Source organism: Lepisma saccharinum, chromosome 18, assembly GCF_977018435.1.
Source record: "Lepisma saccharinum chromosome 18, izLepSacc3.1, whole genome shotgun sequence".
In the NCBI taxonomy this organism is placed as follows: domain Eukaryota; kingdom Metazoa; phylum Arthropoda; class Insecta; order Zygentoma; family Lepismatidae; genus Lepisma; species Lepisma saccharinum.
Genome location: NC_139246.1, coordinates 34,150,748 through 34,166,405, shown reverse-complemented (window position 1 = coordinate 34,166,405; position 15,658 = coordinate 34,150,748). Strand labels below are relative to the sequence as shown.

Sequence of the window (15,658 nt, the reverse complement as noted above, 5' to 3'; positions counted from 1 at the left end):
CAAATTTTGCAAATGTACAATTTATTACAAATCTGAATGCAATGAATCAAATATTTCTGTGAGAACATCACCTTTAAACCAGTGTAAAATATTATCATATTAATAGGTCACAATCTACATTCTGTGCTACATTTCAGTTTCATGTTGAGTACATTATACTATCAGAATACTAGTTCTTAGAGTTATGAAGTAACAGTAGTTTAAAATTTGCTTTAAAATGTAAATAAGTTAGCAATTTGTAGCTGCTAATTTGCTACAAAAAATTAAGATATTGTGGTTTAATATTACTGTACAGTGATTGTTCGTAAGAAATTTTACATATCAGTTAAAATCTAAGAATACATTTAAAAAACAAGACAATTTTGTAGTATTTTCATGCAAGGGTATCTATAACAGGTCATCTATAGGATCAGTATAGTAACTAAATGAGACAAGCTCGTTTGGCCCATATAGTTTGTTTAAGTGAGGCTCAATTTCCGTCACTGCTTTCTTGATTAGATAATCAAGTTTAGGTATTTTCTTGATATGTTGTAGTAAGCCAGTAAGGAACTTTCTCTTCGTATTGAACATATCAAATTCGAAAGAGCTTATAATCTCATCACCGAGGTCTGAAGAAAGAAAGTTCATCAACAGTTTACAAGACGTCCTAATCTCTTTTGGCGTATAGTACGAGTATTTCAGCTTATCAAATAAGCTTCCCATGTCAACTGCAATTGTTGTGCTGCTTACACCAATATTTCCTTTGTACTGAGAATCGATATTTATGATATTGATTGGTTTTGCACCTGGTCCGTCCAGTTTAACATAAATTTGAAGCTTTTCGATTAGCTTCTTTATCTCTATTGGGACTCGAGCGTTGTTCAGCATGTACTTGAACAGTGCGACGAGGAACTCCCCTCTTGTCTGGTAATTTTCAATTTTGAAGTCTTGAACGTAAACGTTGAAGTTTATTTGATTGTTGGAGAATAACTTGTACAATTCTTCCAAGTCTGTCTTACTGCTTGGCGGTAAGGTATCTTTCGGTATTGCACGAAGTACATCGATTATATCAAAATGAATTGAAGATATAGTCCAGATGTTGCCAACGATTTCTTCACATATATCTTTCTCTGATACTTTTGACGGTATGAAAATAGTCGAGAGCTTAGCTGGGTATGTAATAGGAACTTTTCCTGGTGCCTTGGTGGGTACTATTTTTTTACTGACATGCCCTACCTTTGTTGGTTTGAATGGCAATATTGTCGGCCAACGTGATGACAACACTGTCGGAATTCTGTGAGTTGGAGCCGTGTGAAGCTGTGTTGGTTTTGTGAAAGTTAATGGTTTCCTCGTTGGTAAATGTGTAATTTTGGGCTTTGATGACGTCATTCGTTTTGTGGTAGTTGGTTTTGGCTTCATGGTGAATGCCTGTCTTGTTGTTTGAAGTAGAGGGTTTGTTTTATCTTTAGTTGGCCTAGCAACAATTGTGACTGTTGACTTTATTGTTGGCTTCATGGTAATAAACCCTGGTTTTCTTGTCGTCTGCAAACTGACCTTTGTTGTTAGTTTTGATGGCTTAGAAACAAGCAAAGACGAACGTGTTGTGGTCTTATAGGTAAATGGTACTATAGGAGTGTGTCTTACGGTGGGAATTACTATTGGGAATGGCTTTATTGTCGGTACTTTTACGGTAACCCAAGGTAATACTGGTGCTTTGGTTCGCTTTATGATACGACGTGTACTGGGTATCCTTGTGAAAGCGGGAAAAAATTTGGTTGTTGATTTGAGAGATTTTTTAGTTGTAACCGCATATATCGAATCAGTTGGTTTGAAGCGGTGTGTAGATTGCTTCGGCTTAGAAGTAATTACAGGAAATACTACTGTTACAGGTGCTCCAGTGGTTTTTGTAGAACAGTTCTTTGTAGTTCTCCGAGTTACCGATATTGAAGGCGGTGTATATTTTATTGGCTGTCTGGTGTGTGGTCTTGTGGTGGCGACTGGAACTTTGGAGTGAATCGGAACACTGGTAGCATTTGAAGGAGTTAATGCAAATATATGTTGCTTTCCAAAGTTCGGGTCCTGCGGAGACCAAATTGGCAATACTGGAGGTCCGAAAACATTATTAATATTGAGGTTAATAACATTTATTTGCACCTTTTGGGCTTGTTGTATCTCCCACGGCTGTTGCTTCTCTATCGTGTTCCAGTCCTTTATCCAGCGTACAGGGCACATGCATCTGCGATTGGAGGCGAAATTCTTACACTTTGCTTTGAAGTGACGTAGTATGTTCTTCAGTAAATTAGAGTCATCAGGATCGAGGCACTTCTCTTGAATACCTGAAAAAATAGTGTTCAAGCTCTCATGCTTCCCATCTTTTCTTGCTTCGGTCTTCAAGTACACGTCTTGAACCTGGAACCCTTCAGCAGCCTTGCCGTCATTTGCAATGTAAGGCATCGACTTGCTTATTACTTGCATTAATTTCGGATCCTGACCTGACCGATTTTTGATGTACAGTAACAGGCCTCTCAAAAGATCTCCTAGGTTCGAATACAGATTGTAGTTAAAGTTTTCGAGGACTTTTAGTGATGCGGGATTAGTGATGTAGGCTCTAAGGTGATCAAGATAGGACACAGGTATGTTGCTTCTAAATGCCGATACGAGAACCTTAAAAGGAACTTTTTGGATTCTGGTTATTACGCGATCATTAAGTTGTTGTGGAAGTTTCTCTTTGCTCAGGTTGAGAATATTGACAGAACTTCCTCTGTTCCTAGGCTTGAAGAGCAGCGGACGTGTTTTTAGTATTTTGGTCGTAGATAAGTTGGGTTTCCATGCGATGTTTACTTCGGGTCCCAGGCATCGGGCAAAGCATTGTTGCTGTTTGTCGTACACGGGGACGTCCACGTGCGTTTTGTTAACCGCTCTTGGAATCACCGCGTCGTTGTCAGAAGCGACGAAACTCTCGGTGAAGAGACTGAGGTGACATTTCTCCTCTTTGTCCAATAGCTGCTCGACCTCCGGCATTTTAAGCAAAGAATGAACGATGTTCAGGAATATCAAGCGTGGGTTTGAGAACTGATTAGAAGACAACTTGTTCATTATGCTCTCCCACTCAAGATTTTTCCTGGAGAATATCATCATCAGGTCGACAGTCATCTTCACATATTTAACATCCAAAGCAAGTGTTCCGAAAGATTCCAACAAATGCATTACTTCCTCTTTGGATCTTGGAGAACATTCTATTCCATTTTCCTTACAGAACTTATGGCGTACATGCACCACAAGGGACTTGATGGTGGGCAGCTTGGAGCTAGAATCTGGAGAGCCAAGTCTTATCCTTTCAAGAATGGCAAGTAGCAAAGCTAGAGGGTCGCTGTACTGGTAGTATAACCGTTGCTGCTCGACGATTGGTAGTTTGTAAACATACCCTTTCACAATGTCTTTCTGAATGATGCTTGCCGCTTCAAGCACATCCGGTGGGAACTTTTTGGATTGCATCACCTTGAAAAGCCCATTAAGGTTTAACAAGCCAGACTCGCGGACATTGTAATCTTCAGATATGAGAGATATGGGACGTCTGATTGGGTCCTCAATCACATGCTCCGCGGCGGAACCTATCACAGCCCTCAGAACATGGTCCTGTATATTGGGTGACATCTTCATAAACTTCAGAATGCCTCTCAGCAGCGAATATAGGTCACGATGCTTCTGAAAGTCACATCTCTGTAGCTCTACATCAAGTTCCTTATTTGGCGAAAGCTTCAGAAGGCTTGTCGCAACGTATTTAATCTTTTCTAGTCCGTATGGCGTTATTGCAGGATACTCCAAGTTGAGCAGAAGAAGGGCAAAGACATTAGTATTTAACGGTATGTACTTCTTCCTCAGGCCTTCCAAGATTGCATTCTGCAAAGACGACTGTCGGTCACAGGATACTGGAAGAAACGTCTTAACCCTATCACTCAGTTTAGAGAACCATAGCGAACCCAACTGGTCTTTGGTGAATTGTGGTACATTCTGGAATATCCCTTGCGTTGTGTTCTTGAGAACCTCATCTAACGTCAGCTCTAGGGTCTTCAGGGCCTCCTGCAAGTGACGTACTTGGCAGACATATCTACAAGATACAGTATTTTCAAGCCGACTCAGAACTCCAAGAAACTGGTCCTCAGCTCTTTTCGATTTATACTTCTGAATGTCCATTACGATGTCCACCATGCTGATCCGTCTCAGCCGTACACCATCGTAAATGTCCTTCAATGCAGACCAGTACTTGTTGCTAATTCGTAGATAAGGGTACTCCAGAAAGGCGCCAAGGGTGTTGACTAGATTGTTCCGTAGCTCCACCGCTGCTCCTAGGGTAGCTTCTACTTCGCCTGCTACAGGGTGCTTCAAAGTGTCCAGGACACTAGTGGATGGAGTCGTTCTGTCATTGGCCAAGGACAAGTCCTGCAACGAAAAAATATTTAATTAGAAAATCATCACAGGGAGTACATTCCTTGTGGAAATGTACATTACATGCATACACTGAAAGTATTTGTCTTTGTAGAAGGTGAAGTCACGGCTGAAAGTATTAAAAATAATATAATGAAGTGATTGATTGTAAGTGACGTTAAATAAATCAAATCAATCAATCAATCAAAGCACTAAAACAGCATAACTATCTCGTCACTGTGATCCCCTTTTCACACACTCTGCAAGCCAACGTAAGAACATTTCCTTTTTATCCTAATTTCTGTTATACGAGGGGAGGGTGTTAAGTATTGAGCCTTACCCAGAAAAAAAATGAGCTACGAGGTTGAAATTTACAGTGTGTACTGGTCAATTCTTTTATATTTAATGGTGCAAGAATCGACTTTCTATGATTTTAATTTCTCTTTGTTTTTCAGGTCCAAAGGTAACAACTCATTTGCAGCATGAGTTGCTTCCTGAACACTCAAAATCGTTGTCCCTTTATGTGTTTTTTTCGATGGGGGGAAAAGATGATAGTCAGATGGAGCCAGATCAGGCGAATAGGGTGGGACAACACTTGAAAACCTAAGGAGGTCAATGTCACCATTGTTTCACCTGCAGAGTGTGGCGTGACATTATCATGCTACAGGATGACGCGTTTGCAGAGCTTTTCCCAACTTTTCTGGAGGTGCTGCCATTTTCACTTTGGACCTGAAAACCAAAGGGAAATTAAAATCATAGAAAGTCGATTTTTGAACCATTACATATAGAAGAATTGACCAGTACACACTGTAAATGTCAGGCTCCTAGCTCCGTTTTTTCTGGGTAAGGCTCAATACTTATCAGCCTCCCCTCGTACCTTGCAACACTTCTATTGGTCAGAATATTTCATATGTTCTTGTCGTTAAACAAACTAAGCCGTTTACATTATGCTTGATGCTTCTTTGAATATAAAGTTAATATTTGTTTTAAAAAATTCAGACTTTTGTGCACAGTAAAAAAAATTTCATCTCGAGTGAGTTACATTTTGTAGTATATTTCTCTTAATAGATAACTTTCAAAATTTCGGTTTTGCTTAATTATAAGTTGTTAATTTTTAAATACCATGTGTTACAAATATTTACAGCTATTGATGATTTGTTTATACATACCAGGTGGGCTGAAAAGTTCGTAGGCTAACATAGTAAAAAATATTTTTTTGACAAAATTCGATTTTATTATTCAATATAGTTGCCTTCGAGGGCGATACAACGATTACAGCGGTCATACAATTTTTCGATGCCATTTTTATAGTACGATTTCTCTTTAGCCTCAAAATAGGCCTCAGTTTCGGCGATTACCTCTTCATCAGTGCTAAATTTCTTTCCAGCGAGCATTCTTTTAAGGTCTGCAAACAGGTAAAAGTCACTGGGGGCCAGATCTGGAGAATATGGTGGATGGGGAAGCAATTCGTAGTCTAATTCATATAATTTTGCCATCGTTTTCATTGATTTGTGACACGGTGCATTGTCTTGATGAAACAGCATTTTTTTCTTCTTCAAATGGGGCCGTTTTTTCGTGATTTCATCCTTTAAACGCTCCAACAACGCTATGTAAAGTCTCAGCTATCTCGATCAACTTCACTTTACGATCATTTAAAATTATTTTATGGACTTTTTTGATGTTTTCGTCAGTAACAGCCTCTTTGGGGCGTCCACTGCGTGCATCGTCTTCGATGCTCATTTCGCCTCGTTTAAATTTAGCAAACCACTTCTCAACGGTTGATTTTCCTGGTGCAGAGTCCGAATAATGTTAATGAAGCCAAGCCTTGGCTTCAACAGTATTTTTTTTTTGCCAAAAAGCAATGCTTTATTAACACACGAAATTCCTTTCTATCCATTTTTTCACAATAACAAAAGCTGCTTCACTCACAATGCTATATCTCACGAACTAATTATCCGGCAGCTGTGAAATTTATACACGTATCTTTTGAAGGTTAGTACTAAGTAAAAATCACATGGATTTAATTCTAGTAACGCCATCTATGAGTCAGCCTACAAACTTTTCAGCCCACCTGGTATATTTTTCATGAAGGTTTTTGTGTTTTTAATCAGAAAGTTTAAACAAATATTTGTGGTACATGGGTATGCATAAGTATTGCGCGGTTGTTGTCCATAATTACTTTCATTGTTTTTATCTTATATCGTAGGAATGAGAAATGAAATTTTATTGATACTGGTGCAGAGATTGACGGCGTAAAACAAAGAGAATAAGCATGGCGATATTCAGTTTGCTTGGGAATACTTATGCATACCGCCATACAGTCATGATATGTCATCAAGAGGCGGCAGGAATGAAAGCTAACATACGGACATATTTTGTCCATAGGAGGAATGGGGCAAACACCCATTACCACATACACTAGTTAGATTACGTTGTGCAAGTTTATCAAATGATATGTAGCAAGAATTATCTTACTTTTACCAATCACGTTAAGGGTAGTGGATAATCAGGAATTTTTCTAGTGAAGTACAGGTGCAGCCAATGATTGAAAACAGGAAGATTGAGGTAGATAAAATATATAGATCGAGTGAAAGATTGTGGGATTTATTTAAGTTACCAACATGTAGATGGAAAGTACATATATGTGAGTGGGAAGAACGAAGAAGTGACAGTTGTTAAAATTTCTATATACTGTATGTCTATTAGAGATATCCAATCATATTCATCTAAATTGTTAGAATGCTAGTAATGTCTTAGAAGCAATAGTTGTCGTACGAGATTTACTGACGGACATGGAGGCCAAAATACTTTTCAATAATGGCACAAGTCCAGCAAGACAGTGAACAAACCTGGATGTTGTTCCTTGTTGCTGCAAGATATTCATGTTGTCTTTCTGACCTGTCCGGGATGCGAAATTATGACTAAATCGTAAATACAATGCAAGTGTAACCTGCACATAGGTGTCCTCTATTGTCAAGTCAAAGAACATGAATACAGTCCGTGGTTAGGAGGTTGAGTTGAACAATGGCCATTGTCCGTTGCATTTGATGCATGCGTGTCCTTCTCCAATTTTGGTAATTCCATATTTCTTTCATTTTACGACTAAGATACACAGGTCCGTAACAAGGACCAGACTAGGGAGGCTGGAGCCTAGGGCGCCATTCATATAGAGCACCATTCAAAGCTTTTATTTTTAAAAAACATACAACTGAGTCAGAATACGTAACGGAGAAATTTACACTTGGCAGAAGTACATTCTTGTAACACACTTATGGTATTTTCTGTTTCCTAAAGTACCAACTAATAGTACGTTTTTAAAGATGTCCTTTAGACACTATGACATACAGAATTTTTTTAATATGCTAAACTTATTAAGAATCGCACTGCTAACTACGAATCTTTCAATATAACCTATATTATTTTTAATAAGTTTTTCTTGGATCTCTCAAAATTTGTTGCATGTAAATATCACAAATCATGGCATAAGAAAAATATATAGAAGGATGCACATAGCATGTAATTGGTAGTGCAGGGGGGTGGGGCAAACCACAATCCTGTGTAGGACGCCAAAATATCCAAAACGTCTAGCTACGGGGCTGAAGATACCATATGTGCAGCGTTCGCAAATAGTTGTCGAACAACGATATTTTGTACTAGGCAACCCAACTTACAAAAGGCGTTGGTGTGTTGTAAGGCTGAATTTCATGCTGGTCATGATAGGTAATTATATTTAGTTTATATCGCAAGTAAGAAAATACTTTATGGAAGTAATAGAAAAAAGTTATGTGCTTTCCGCGGTGATCAGAGTTTCATTTTTTCCTTCTTTCTTATCCACTCAGTACGTTGAAGGAAGAAATTGATGTGTTTATACATGTATTATAATGTAAGGTGAAGACGAAAGCAACTTGCACGTTGTCAGGATATATTATGTTTGTTTGATTGGGAAAGGTGTCGGTAATGTGAATGAACGGCCAATGATCGGATTGTGTAAAATATTGTTTTGTGGTTAACAAACCCAAATTCTTAAATAGTGTAGAAGGGTAAAAGAAGTTATGATGTATCGTGATACTAAGGGTAAACATTTCTTTTCATGCCTGTTCATTCTTCGATTTCCTTTTATCAGGAGAAAGTGAGAAGTAGTTTTTGTGTGTTATAATGTATAGCCAGGAATTTGCTTTCCAATTGTGTCCATGTGTATTTGTCTGTTTGCGAAGGAGAAAGATGCAGAGGGAGGAGAAGTTAGGAAAGGAGAGAGATGAAAGAAACATAAAGCAGAGGAGGGTAACAGAAATGAGACGAAGCAAGAAATGGAGACAAGATTAGAGGAGACGAGAGGAGAAGAAAAGATGAGAGGAAAGTGATTAAGAAAAAAGGAAAGAAAATAAGAGGTGTATTGGAGCCAGAAGATAGAAGAATAAGAAAATATATGAGATGACAAGAGAAGAAAAGAGATAAGAAGAAAGGAACCGGGGAAAGAACAAATGATCGGAGTGGAGTGAGAGTCGAGGACAGTAGATAAGAAGAGAGTATGCGAATGGGGAGGAGAGCGAAGAAAGTGAGAAGCGACGAGAGGAGAGATGAAAAAGCAAAAGTAGTGGAGAGAAGAGGAGAGGGCAGGAGAGGAAAGGAGAGGTGAAAAAGCAAAAGTAGTAGAGAGAAGAGGAGAGGAAAGAAGAGATGAAAAAGCAAAAGGAGTAGATAGAAGAGGAGAGTGCAGGAGAGGAAAGGAGAGATGAACAAGCAAAAGTAGTAGAGAGAAGAGGAGAGGAAAGGAGAGATGAAAAAGCAAAAGGAGTAGAGAGAAGAGGAGAGTGCAGGAGAGGAGAGGAGAGAAAATTAGAGGAGAGGAGGGGAGAGGTAGTCCCAGAAAATATTGTGTGAATGTCAAGAATTGAGGCATTAATCTAATTATCAACATAAAACAATCATGTAAAATATTTATGGGGAAAAATACATTCTCCGAACGAAATGCCTTACGGTTGAATTCACAGCAGACGTTCAATTTAATTCGCGTTAACACGACTAATAATTTCACTTTTAAATTTATAACAAGTGTCCTTATTGTTATTTTTTCATTTGTTAGTTCGTTCTAATTGAGATACTTTATTCTTTAATATTGCATTGTTAATTATAAACGGAATCATTTAATTTCACACCGCATGGAAGATGAACGCAATTGGATAGACTATATGATGGCTAATTCTGTACGGTAACCACTACCTTACAAGCTTTCGACTTTTTCTGTAATGAGTATAAGGGATAGCAGAAGTTGACCGATACGGCTGTTCGTAAACTCTAGCCAACTCAGACTGGGTCTTACGAGTGGATTACGCAGACGTCACACGAAACGTCACGTCGACCTCACTAGCGAAGCTGTTCGACGCTGCAGTTTACGAACAGCGTGGATTATGGCGTGGTGGATCGTCTGCTTGACTCTTGAGCATGTTTAAAAGCAGTTGACTTTGTTTGGAAGTAGTATTAGGTGTAAATGGCACTAAATCTCACCTCTATATAAAGCTCGGCTAAATTAATATAACATTTTGACAAGTTTTGGAAATTGGCACAAAAAGTAACCGACAAAAACGAATCAACTGTATGCCTACACATAAAAAATAATTATTTTGTAGTATTTTATTGGTTGGTGAATTTAGTTTAGTGTAGCGTGTATTAACACCAACTAACAACCTTGAATTATTGTAAATGAAATGGCTTTAAAAATATTTATTTCATTTCAGTTCAGATCAAAATCTACTTTTTTCATTGTTTTATACTTTTTTCTCTTCGGATGCCAGTTTTTGTATGTTTTCCCCATATATACATCCACGGAAAGAATTATAAGATAATATTAACTACACCTTTTCCTTCAGCTGTCTTTCTTACTTAGGAAGGCATCAAATAATTGATTGCAGGCGATTGAAAGCTTCTGCGTCGTGCTTTCTGCTAGTTTTCGTCTGCAGTCAGCCAACTCAGTCGCATCGGGAATGGCTTACAAATCTTACAATCAAAGTAAGCCGGATACGTCATCGTGACGTCACGGAGCCGGAAGTGGGCGGAGCTAGCCGTACTTGGACTGAGTTTAAGGCGAGGAGGGACATTTCCCCTAGGTCTTTCTCTCTGGGGCAGCTGCCGATCACTGTTGCCAGCTTCGCTCTTTTGGAGCCAGATCTGGCTCTTTCGTGCACTCGTTTGACTGTGAACTGTGGCACCCGACCTCTACCCCACCATGATGCCACCACTGGTTCCGGCCCATAAAGACCAACCTTTGCCATGAGTGTACATTTGGCACGTGACGTGATATTCATATATAGGCTGCGTCACCCACCCCCTCTTTCTTCCCCATGTATTTTTATATATAGCGCTGTGGCTAAGCTGAAGATGACAATATTATTATCCGAGAATCCTTTATTTTCGATTTCATATGAACATCATTGGATTATTGAGATGTGTGATGCCGCCAAATCTAGGTGGTGAAAACTAAGAATAATTGCCATCACTTAAAGCTAACGGTAATAGCGGCGCCCCCACCCCTCTGACACCTAAGGAGGCACTTTATGCAGCCTTCGTTAATGTAGCTCCTTGAAAGTCATCTTTAGCTCTATTAATGGTGAAATGTAGCTCTTTTATGCACATTAGGTTTGGCAACACTGTCAGGATGGCCGTATGAGGCAAGGAGAAATGCATTAGATTTATGGGACCATTATTTTAGTTCTTCTCTCGTGAATATCAAACATCCAATGATGTAGAAAAGTACATGGACGGAAAAAGGACACGTTGAACTATGTCATGGTAGTAGGAAAAGTCGAAACTCCCATTTGATTAGCCGTAACTTGAAGTTGAAGTCGATTTCCCATAAGGAATACATGGGATTTTGTAAATACTTATTAATCATATTTCCCAAACATCGTGTCTAGCTTACTAATCAACTTGAAAAACAGTTTCCACTTGCAACATGTAGAAAAATTCATACTCTCTTGCATACTAAACCCTTTTTTAAATAGCAGTGCCCAATCCGACGATATTAAAATAAATGCACAACTATAGTGCGCGTCAAATCTCCTGCATATGGCGATAGCCAATAGCAGCGCACTGCAGCGGTGCCATGTCGAAATCTCACACGGAAAAGAGACAGCGTGGTTGAGCGAAACGCCTTGTCACGGAGAGCACGGAACATTAGATAATATAACATATAATAAACTTAATGGAAGAATAGAACATACCTGATTGTGCCAGAGGGACTGCATAATTGTTTCAATATTCTCAAAGTGGAAGTTGTACAGCCTTTGTAAGATATTTTGCCCCGTAAAGAGTACGTTATCCTTTTGGCAGTAGAAAATTCGCCACAATCGTAAATTTCAAAGACTGTTCTACGAACTACGTCTTTTTCAAAGTTATCTAAGTTTGTCGTTCTTTTTTGGTACGTTAATGTGCTTTCTAGGTGATTGAAACATTTGAGCAGGCCCCGATCCACATTGTTTTGCCCCCGAACATATCCGAGAAACGGTAGCTTGATTCACACCACACGCTTGAGCTGTTAGAGCCTGGCACTTCTTAAAGTCAATTTTCCTTCTCTCTTCTTCACTCGAACATTTTTTTTAAAAAAAATTGTACACCTGAAAAATCACCCGTCGTGCCTGGCTTCGTACAACACTGTATTGTTCTCTCTTCTCTCGCTTTCACTATCACTTTGTTTACTCAACTACATGCTGCACACACACACACACACACACTAAAAACGTGGGAAAAACGAACAGTGACGGTATCCTCTTCGTCAATTTCTCCTTCTACCATCACTGGGAACGAACCTGCCCTGTTCCCTTCGCTAATCGGAAAGTTTCGGAATGCAACAGGAACGAAGGGAGAACAAAAACGATACAATGCAAATACGTTTATAATGACATTGCTTCTACAGAGGGAACGGTATAAGCTACAATCACGCTTGTTTTTCGTACATACTCGCAAATTCATTATCTTTCCATCTGTTGAACTACTGACACTTGAAATAATATATTTATATCCGAGCGCCAGGTACACGATTCAGTAGCGAGGTGAAACAGGTTCTGAACTAGGCAACGCCGCACGTCTGTGATTCGCTGGTGCTGTTCAGCAGTTCAAGGCCATATGCAGGAGATTTGACGCGCACTCTAGTGCGTAATTGTCCTTCCTCGCATTAAGAACAGATGTAGTCGACTTCGGCTGATTTGGCTGGAGTTTACGAACAGGCGTGGTGTTAAGGGTAAATGCAACTCGGCTCCTAAATGTATTGTGTAAAGAATACACAAATACTTGATTGTAACAAAGAAATGTAATGAATCAACGTAAACCTTGGATAGAAATTTGCACATGGTAAACACTATTTATTCGATATTTGTGAGAGAATTCTTGTGTTTAACTTATGAGAAGGTACACCAGTATGAGGGAAATTGTCATGATGCGAATTCTAATGCGAAAGCTTATCAGTTCTTCTGGTAAGAAGGTGGCGACGACGTTGGCTTGTTTGCTCTTTGGCATAAAGGTGGCCAAACTTCAGTCGAGCTGTGACGTAATATTTAAAACTCAAGACCGGTTACTGGAAATCATGTGTGTACGAGTCTGTAAGTGTTCTCGAGTCGACAAAAATTAATGAATAAACAATTTACATTTATAGTAATTCAAGTCATAATTACTTGTTTCTTCCCTGTTTACTTAACATCAGAGTCACGTCATTAGTGCCGACCTCCGTGGCGGAGTGGTTAGCACAGTGCCTACGACGCAAGGTGTCACGGGTTCGAATCCCGGCCTGGGCATGGGTGTTCTTTGTGAACTCATTCTCATCGTTGCGATTAGCTAAAAGTGACAGAAAAGAGACGTAAAATAATATACGTAATTCAATCAATTAATCAACATGGTGGTAGCTTGGGATATTTATTTAACTAGGCTTTAATCTAATTCATGTTCATTATGTTATATTATTTCAATGATATCTCAGTAGTGTGGCTTCAGTAACGTTTGTCATTGAGGTTAGAACCTCCAGAACTTTGTCTTCTTGAGATAGATTCGGGATTTAAGGAATAACTTATTCAAGATACATTGTCAAATGTTAATCTCTCTTCCACCTGACACGTAGTGGTAACTGTATTTGTGCAGTTCTAAGAACATACATATATTTACATATGATTTCCAAATGCAAACTTATTCTTGAAGCAAGCGCGTCATGGTTGAAACATCTTTAGCCAATCCTCGACAACTCATCTACCGCGGCACTGAATGTATATAGCCTACTTGTCTTATTAACGAGAATTATCTAATCATATTTGAAGTATTTTCTATCGTGAACTAAAAAAAAGTAATATAGTAATAATACAATGCAAAATGTTTATAAGACTGTAATGTGTGCAGTGGTGTATATATATGTTTATAAGACTGTAAAGTATAGACCTTTATATTCCTGACCAGTTAATTTATATGATAAGGCAGAGTGCGAAATTGCGACCATTTGGTGCCAAAACGAGGGGGGGGGGGGGGCAAAGACAGTTTACTTTTTCTTGTTACACAAGTCTGTAGTCTGGAGGCAAAATGTGGGGAAGCGAGGAAACTGCCCCTCCCCAAGCTCCGGCCGCCATTGATTGCTGAATATATCGTGCAAAGAGGAAACGACGAATGTACTTGGAAACTGGTAAAACCAATAAATACAAAGATGTAACGTACGTCGAATGGTAGTCTCCCTGCCTGAGAAAGTTCCTCCATAACTGCACTTTCTACTAACCCCCGTGTTTGCAAAGAAGCTGTCCCAGGGGCCATGGCAAACAAACTCATCGGTAAGGGGTTACTATGATTACAGCGCCAGCAGTTGGGAAACAACCTTTGTCTGTGCTTACGTTTTCGAAAAACTGCTATGATATTTCAAATTCCGAAAAATTTAATCTGTTTAGAAGTCCTTCTAGAGCATTTGTGTGGTGGTTTGCTTTTCATGTTGTCTACATATCTACGATAGAGAATAGGCTCACGGTGCCACGAAACTATCAAACACATCCAGAAAACAGCGGAAGCAAATTTCGCGAAGATTCCACTAGAAGAAATTCTAAACACACACATACACACGTATACACATTCTAGAATTTGGAATAGCGCGTCTGGTTTTCAGAAAGCAAGGACTTTTCGACTGATGGTGCAGGCGAAGAGCCAATGGTGGTCTTAAGTTTCCACATTACCTGAAACAAGCTAAGTCCCAACACCAGAAGTGCTGTGCAGGCAGTTCTTGCCATTTTGTTCTATCAGATGCTGTTTTTTTGTCACACTGTAACCCGCACTGACATACTACTAATAGAATCAGCAATCCTTACTGACTGAAACTTCAGACGACAACGACTGAAAGATTCTGTAGGTCTAGCGTGGTCCGTTACACCTGATTCGTTTCACCCAACAAACTGTGCAGGAAGGCAATGATACAGCAAGAAAGAAAAAAAGAAGAGAATTGACAAGTGTCAAAAGACAAGTACTTTAACGATTTTCTAGCAGAAACGTCAATGGAACTACAATTAAATGGAAAAAGTAGCATTGTCTACCGTTGTGGATTTCTTTTTTAAAAAATTAACGTTACATCACGTACATGTTTGGAGATTGAAGGTCGTCGAATTGGACAAAATGGTGGATAAAATTGATTTGGTCCCATTCAACGGGTGGATTAGTAAACTCTTCATGAGGAATGTGTGTTCTGAACAAGTGATCAGTTAATCATGTTTTCTATGCTGTTGCAAGGTAGTAATATTCTCAATGGATAGGAAAAACGACCAATTAGAAACATTGTTTCTGCATATTCCTTTAAGAACAATAGCTGCATGTATCTATCATTCTTTTATTCATTTTGAAATGCTGTGAAGAGTCCAACACAACAATAAGATAACTTTATAATTACTTTAGAATTCGGATTTTCTACCGAATTTACAGTACATTTAGAATTTCTCACAAAGTTTGTACCTATTTACTGGATAATACAGAAAAATGGTAGTTTATATTTTTCCATTGCATTTCATCACAGCCATAGCACACGTATCTAGTTAATTGCAAGTGCTCACAACTTAGGTTTTATTTCGCTTACATTTTTTTGGCATTTTCTTTCTCTTCTTTTTTTTGTGTATGTGTTTCTAAACTTATCTTTTGTAAGATTGCTTATCTGCCTCCTGTAATTGGAGGATTTACCTCTGTTGAGGCCGTAATTGAATAAATAAATAAATAATTAAATAAACAATTCATAACTGCTGTCACAATACTTAAAGTT

At 38.8% G+C, this 15,658-nt stretch overlaps 1 protein-coding gene across 1 annotated transcript; it reads right to left on the bottom strand.

Moving 5' to 3' along the window:
• LOC146002510 (uncharacterized) lies at positions 1 to 14,830 on the bottom strand. The gene is made up of 2 exons (XM_083140406.1): positions 14,592 to 14,830; positions 1 to 4,419 (listed from the first exon to the last, which is right to left on the bottom strand). Exons 1-2 carry the CDS (start codon positions 14,643 to 14,645, stop codon positions 388 to 390), a joined length of 4,086 nt encoding a protein of 1,361 aa, XP_082996532.1. The 5' UTR covers positions 14,646 to 14,830; the 3' UTR covers positions 1 to 387.
• Positions 14,831 to 15,658: the final 828 nt, after the last annotated feature.

What these genes read in the sequence shown, in the direction of transcription:
- LOC146002510 (XM_083140406.1), bottom strand. Translation starts at nt 14,645, where the DNA reads ATGGCAAGAACTGCCTGCACAGCACTTCTGGTGTTGGGACTTAGCTTG. An exon ending in TGGGACTTAGCTTGTTTCAG is followed by an intron (nt 4,420 to 14,591) that starts GTAATGTGGAAA and finishes TTTTCGTTGCAG; the next exon opens with GACTTGTCCTTGGCCAATGA.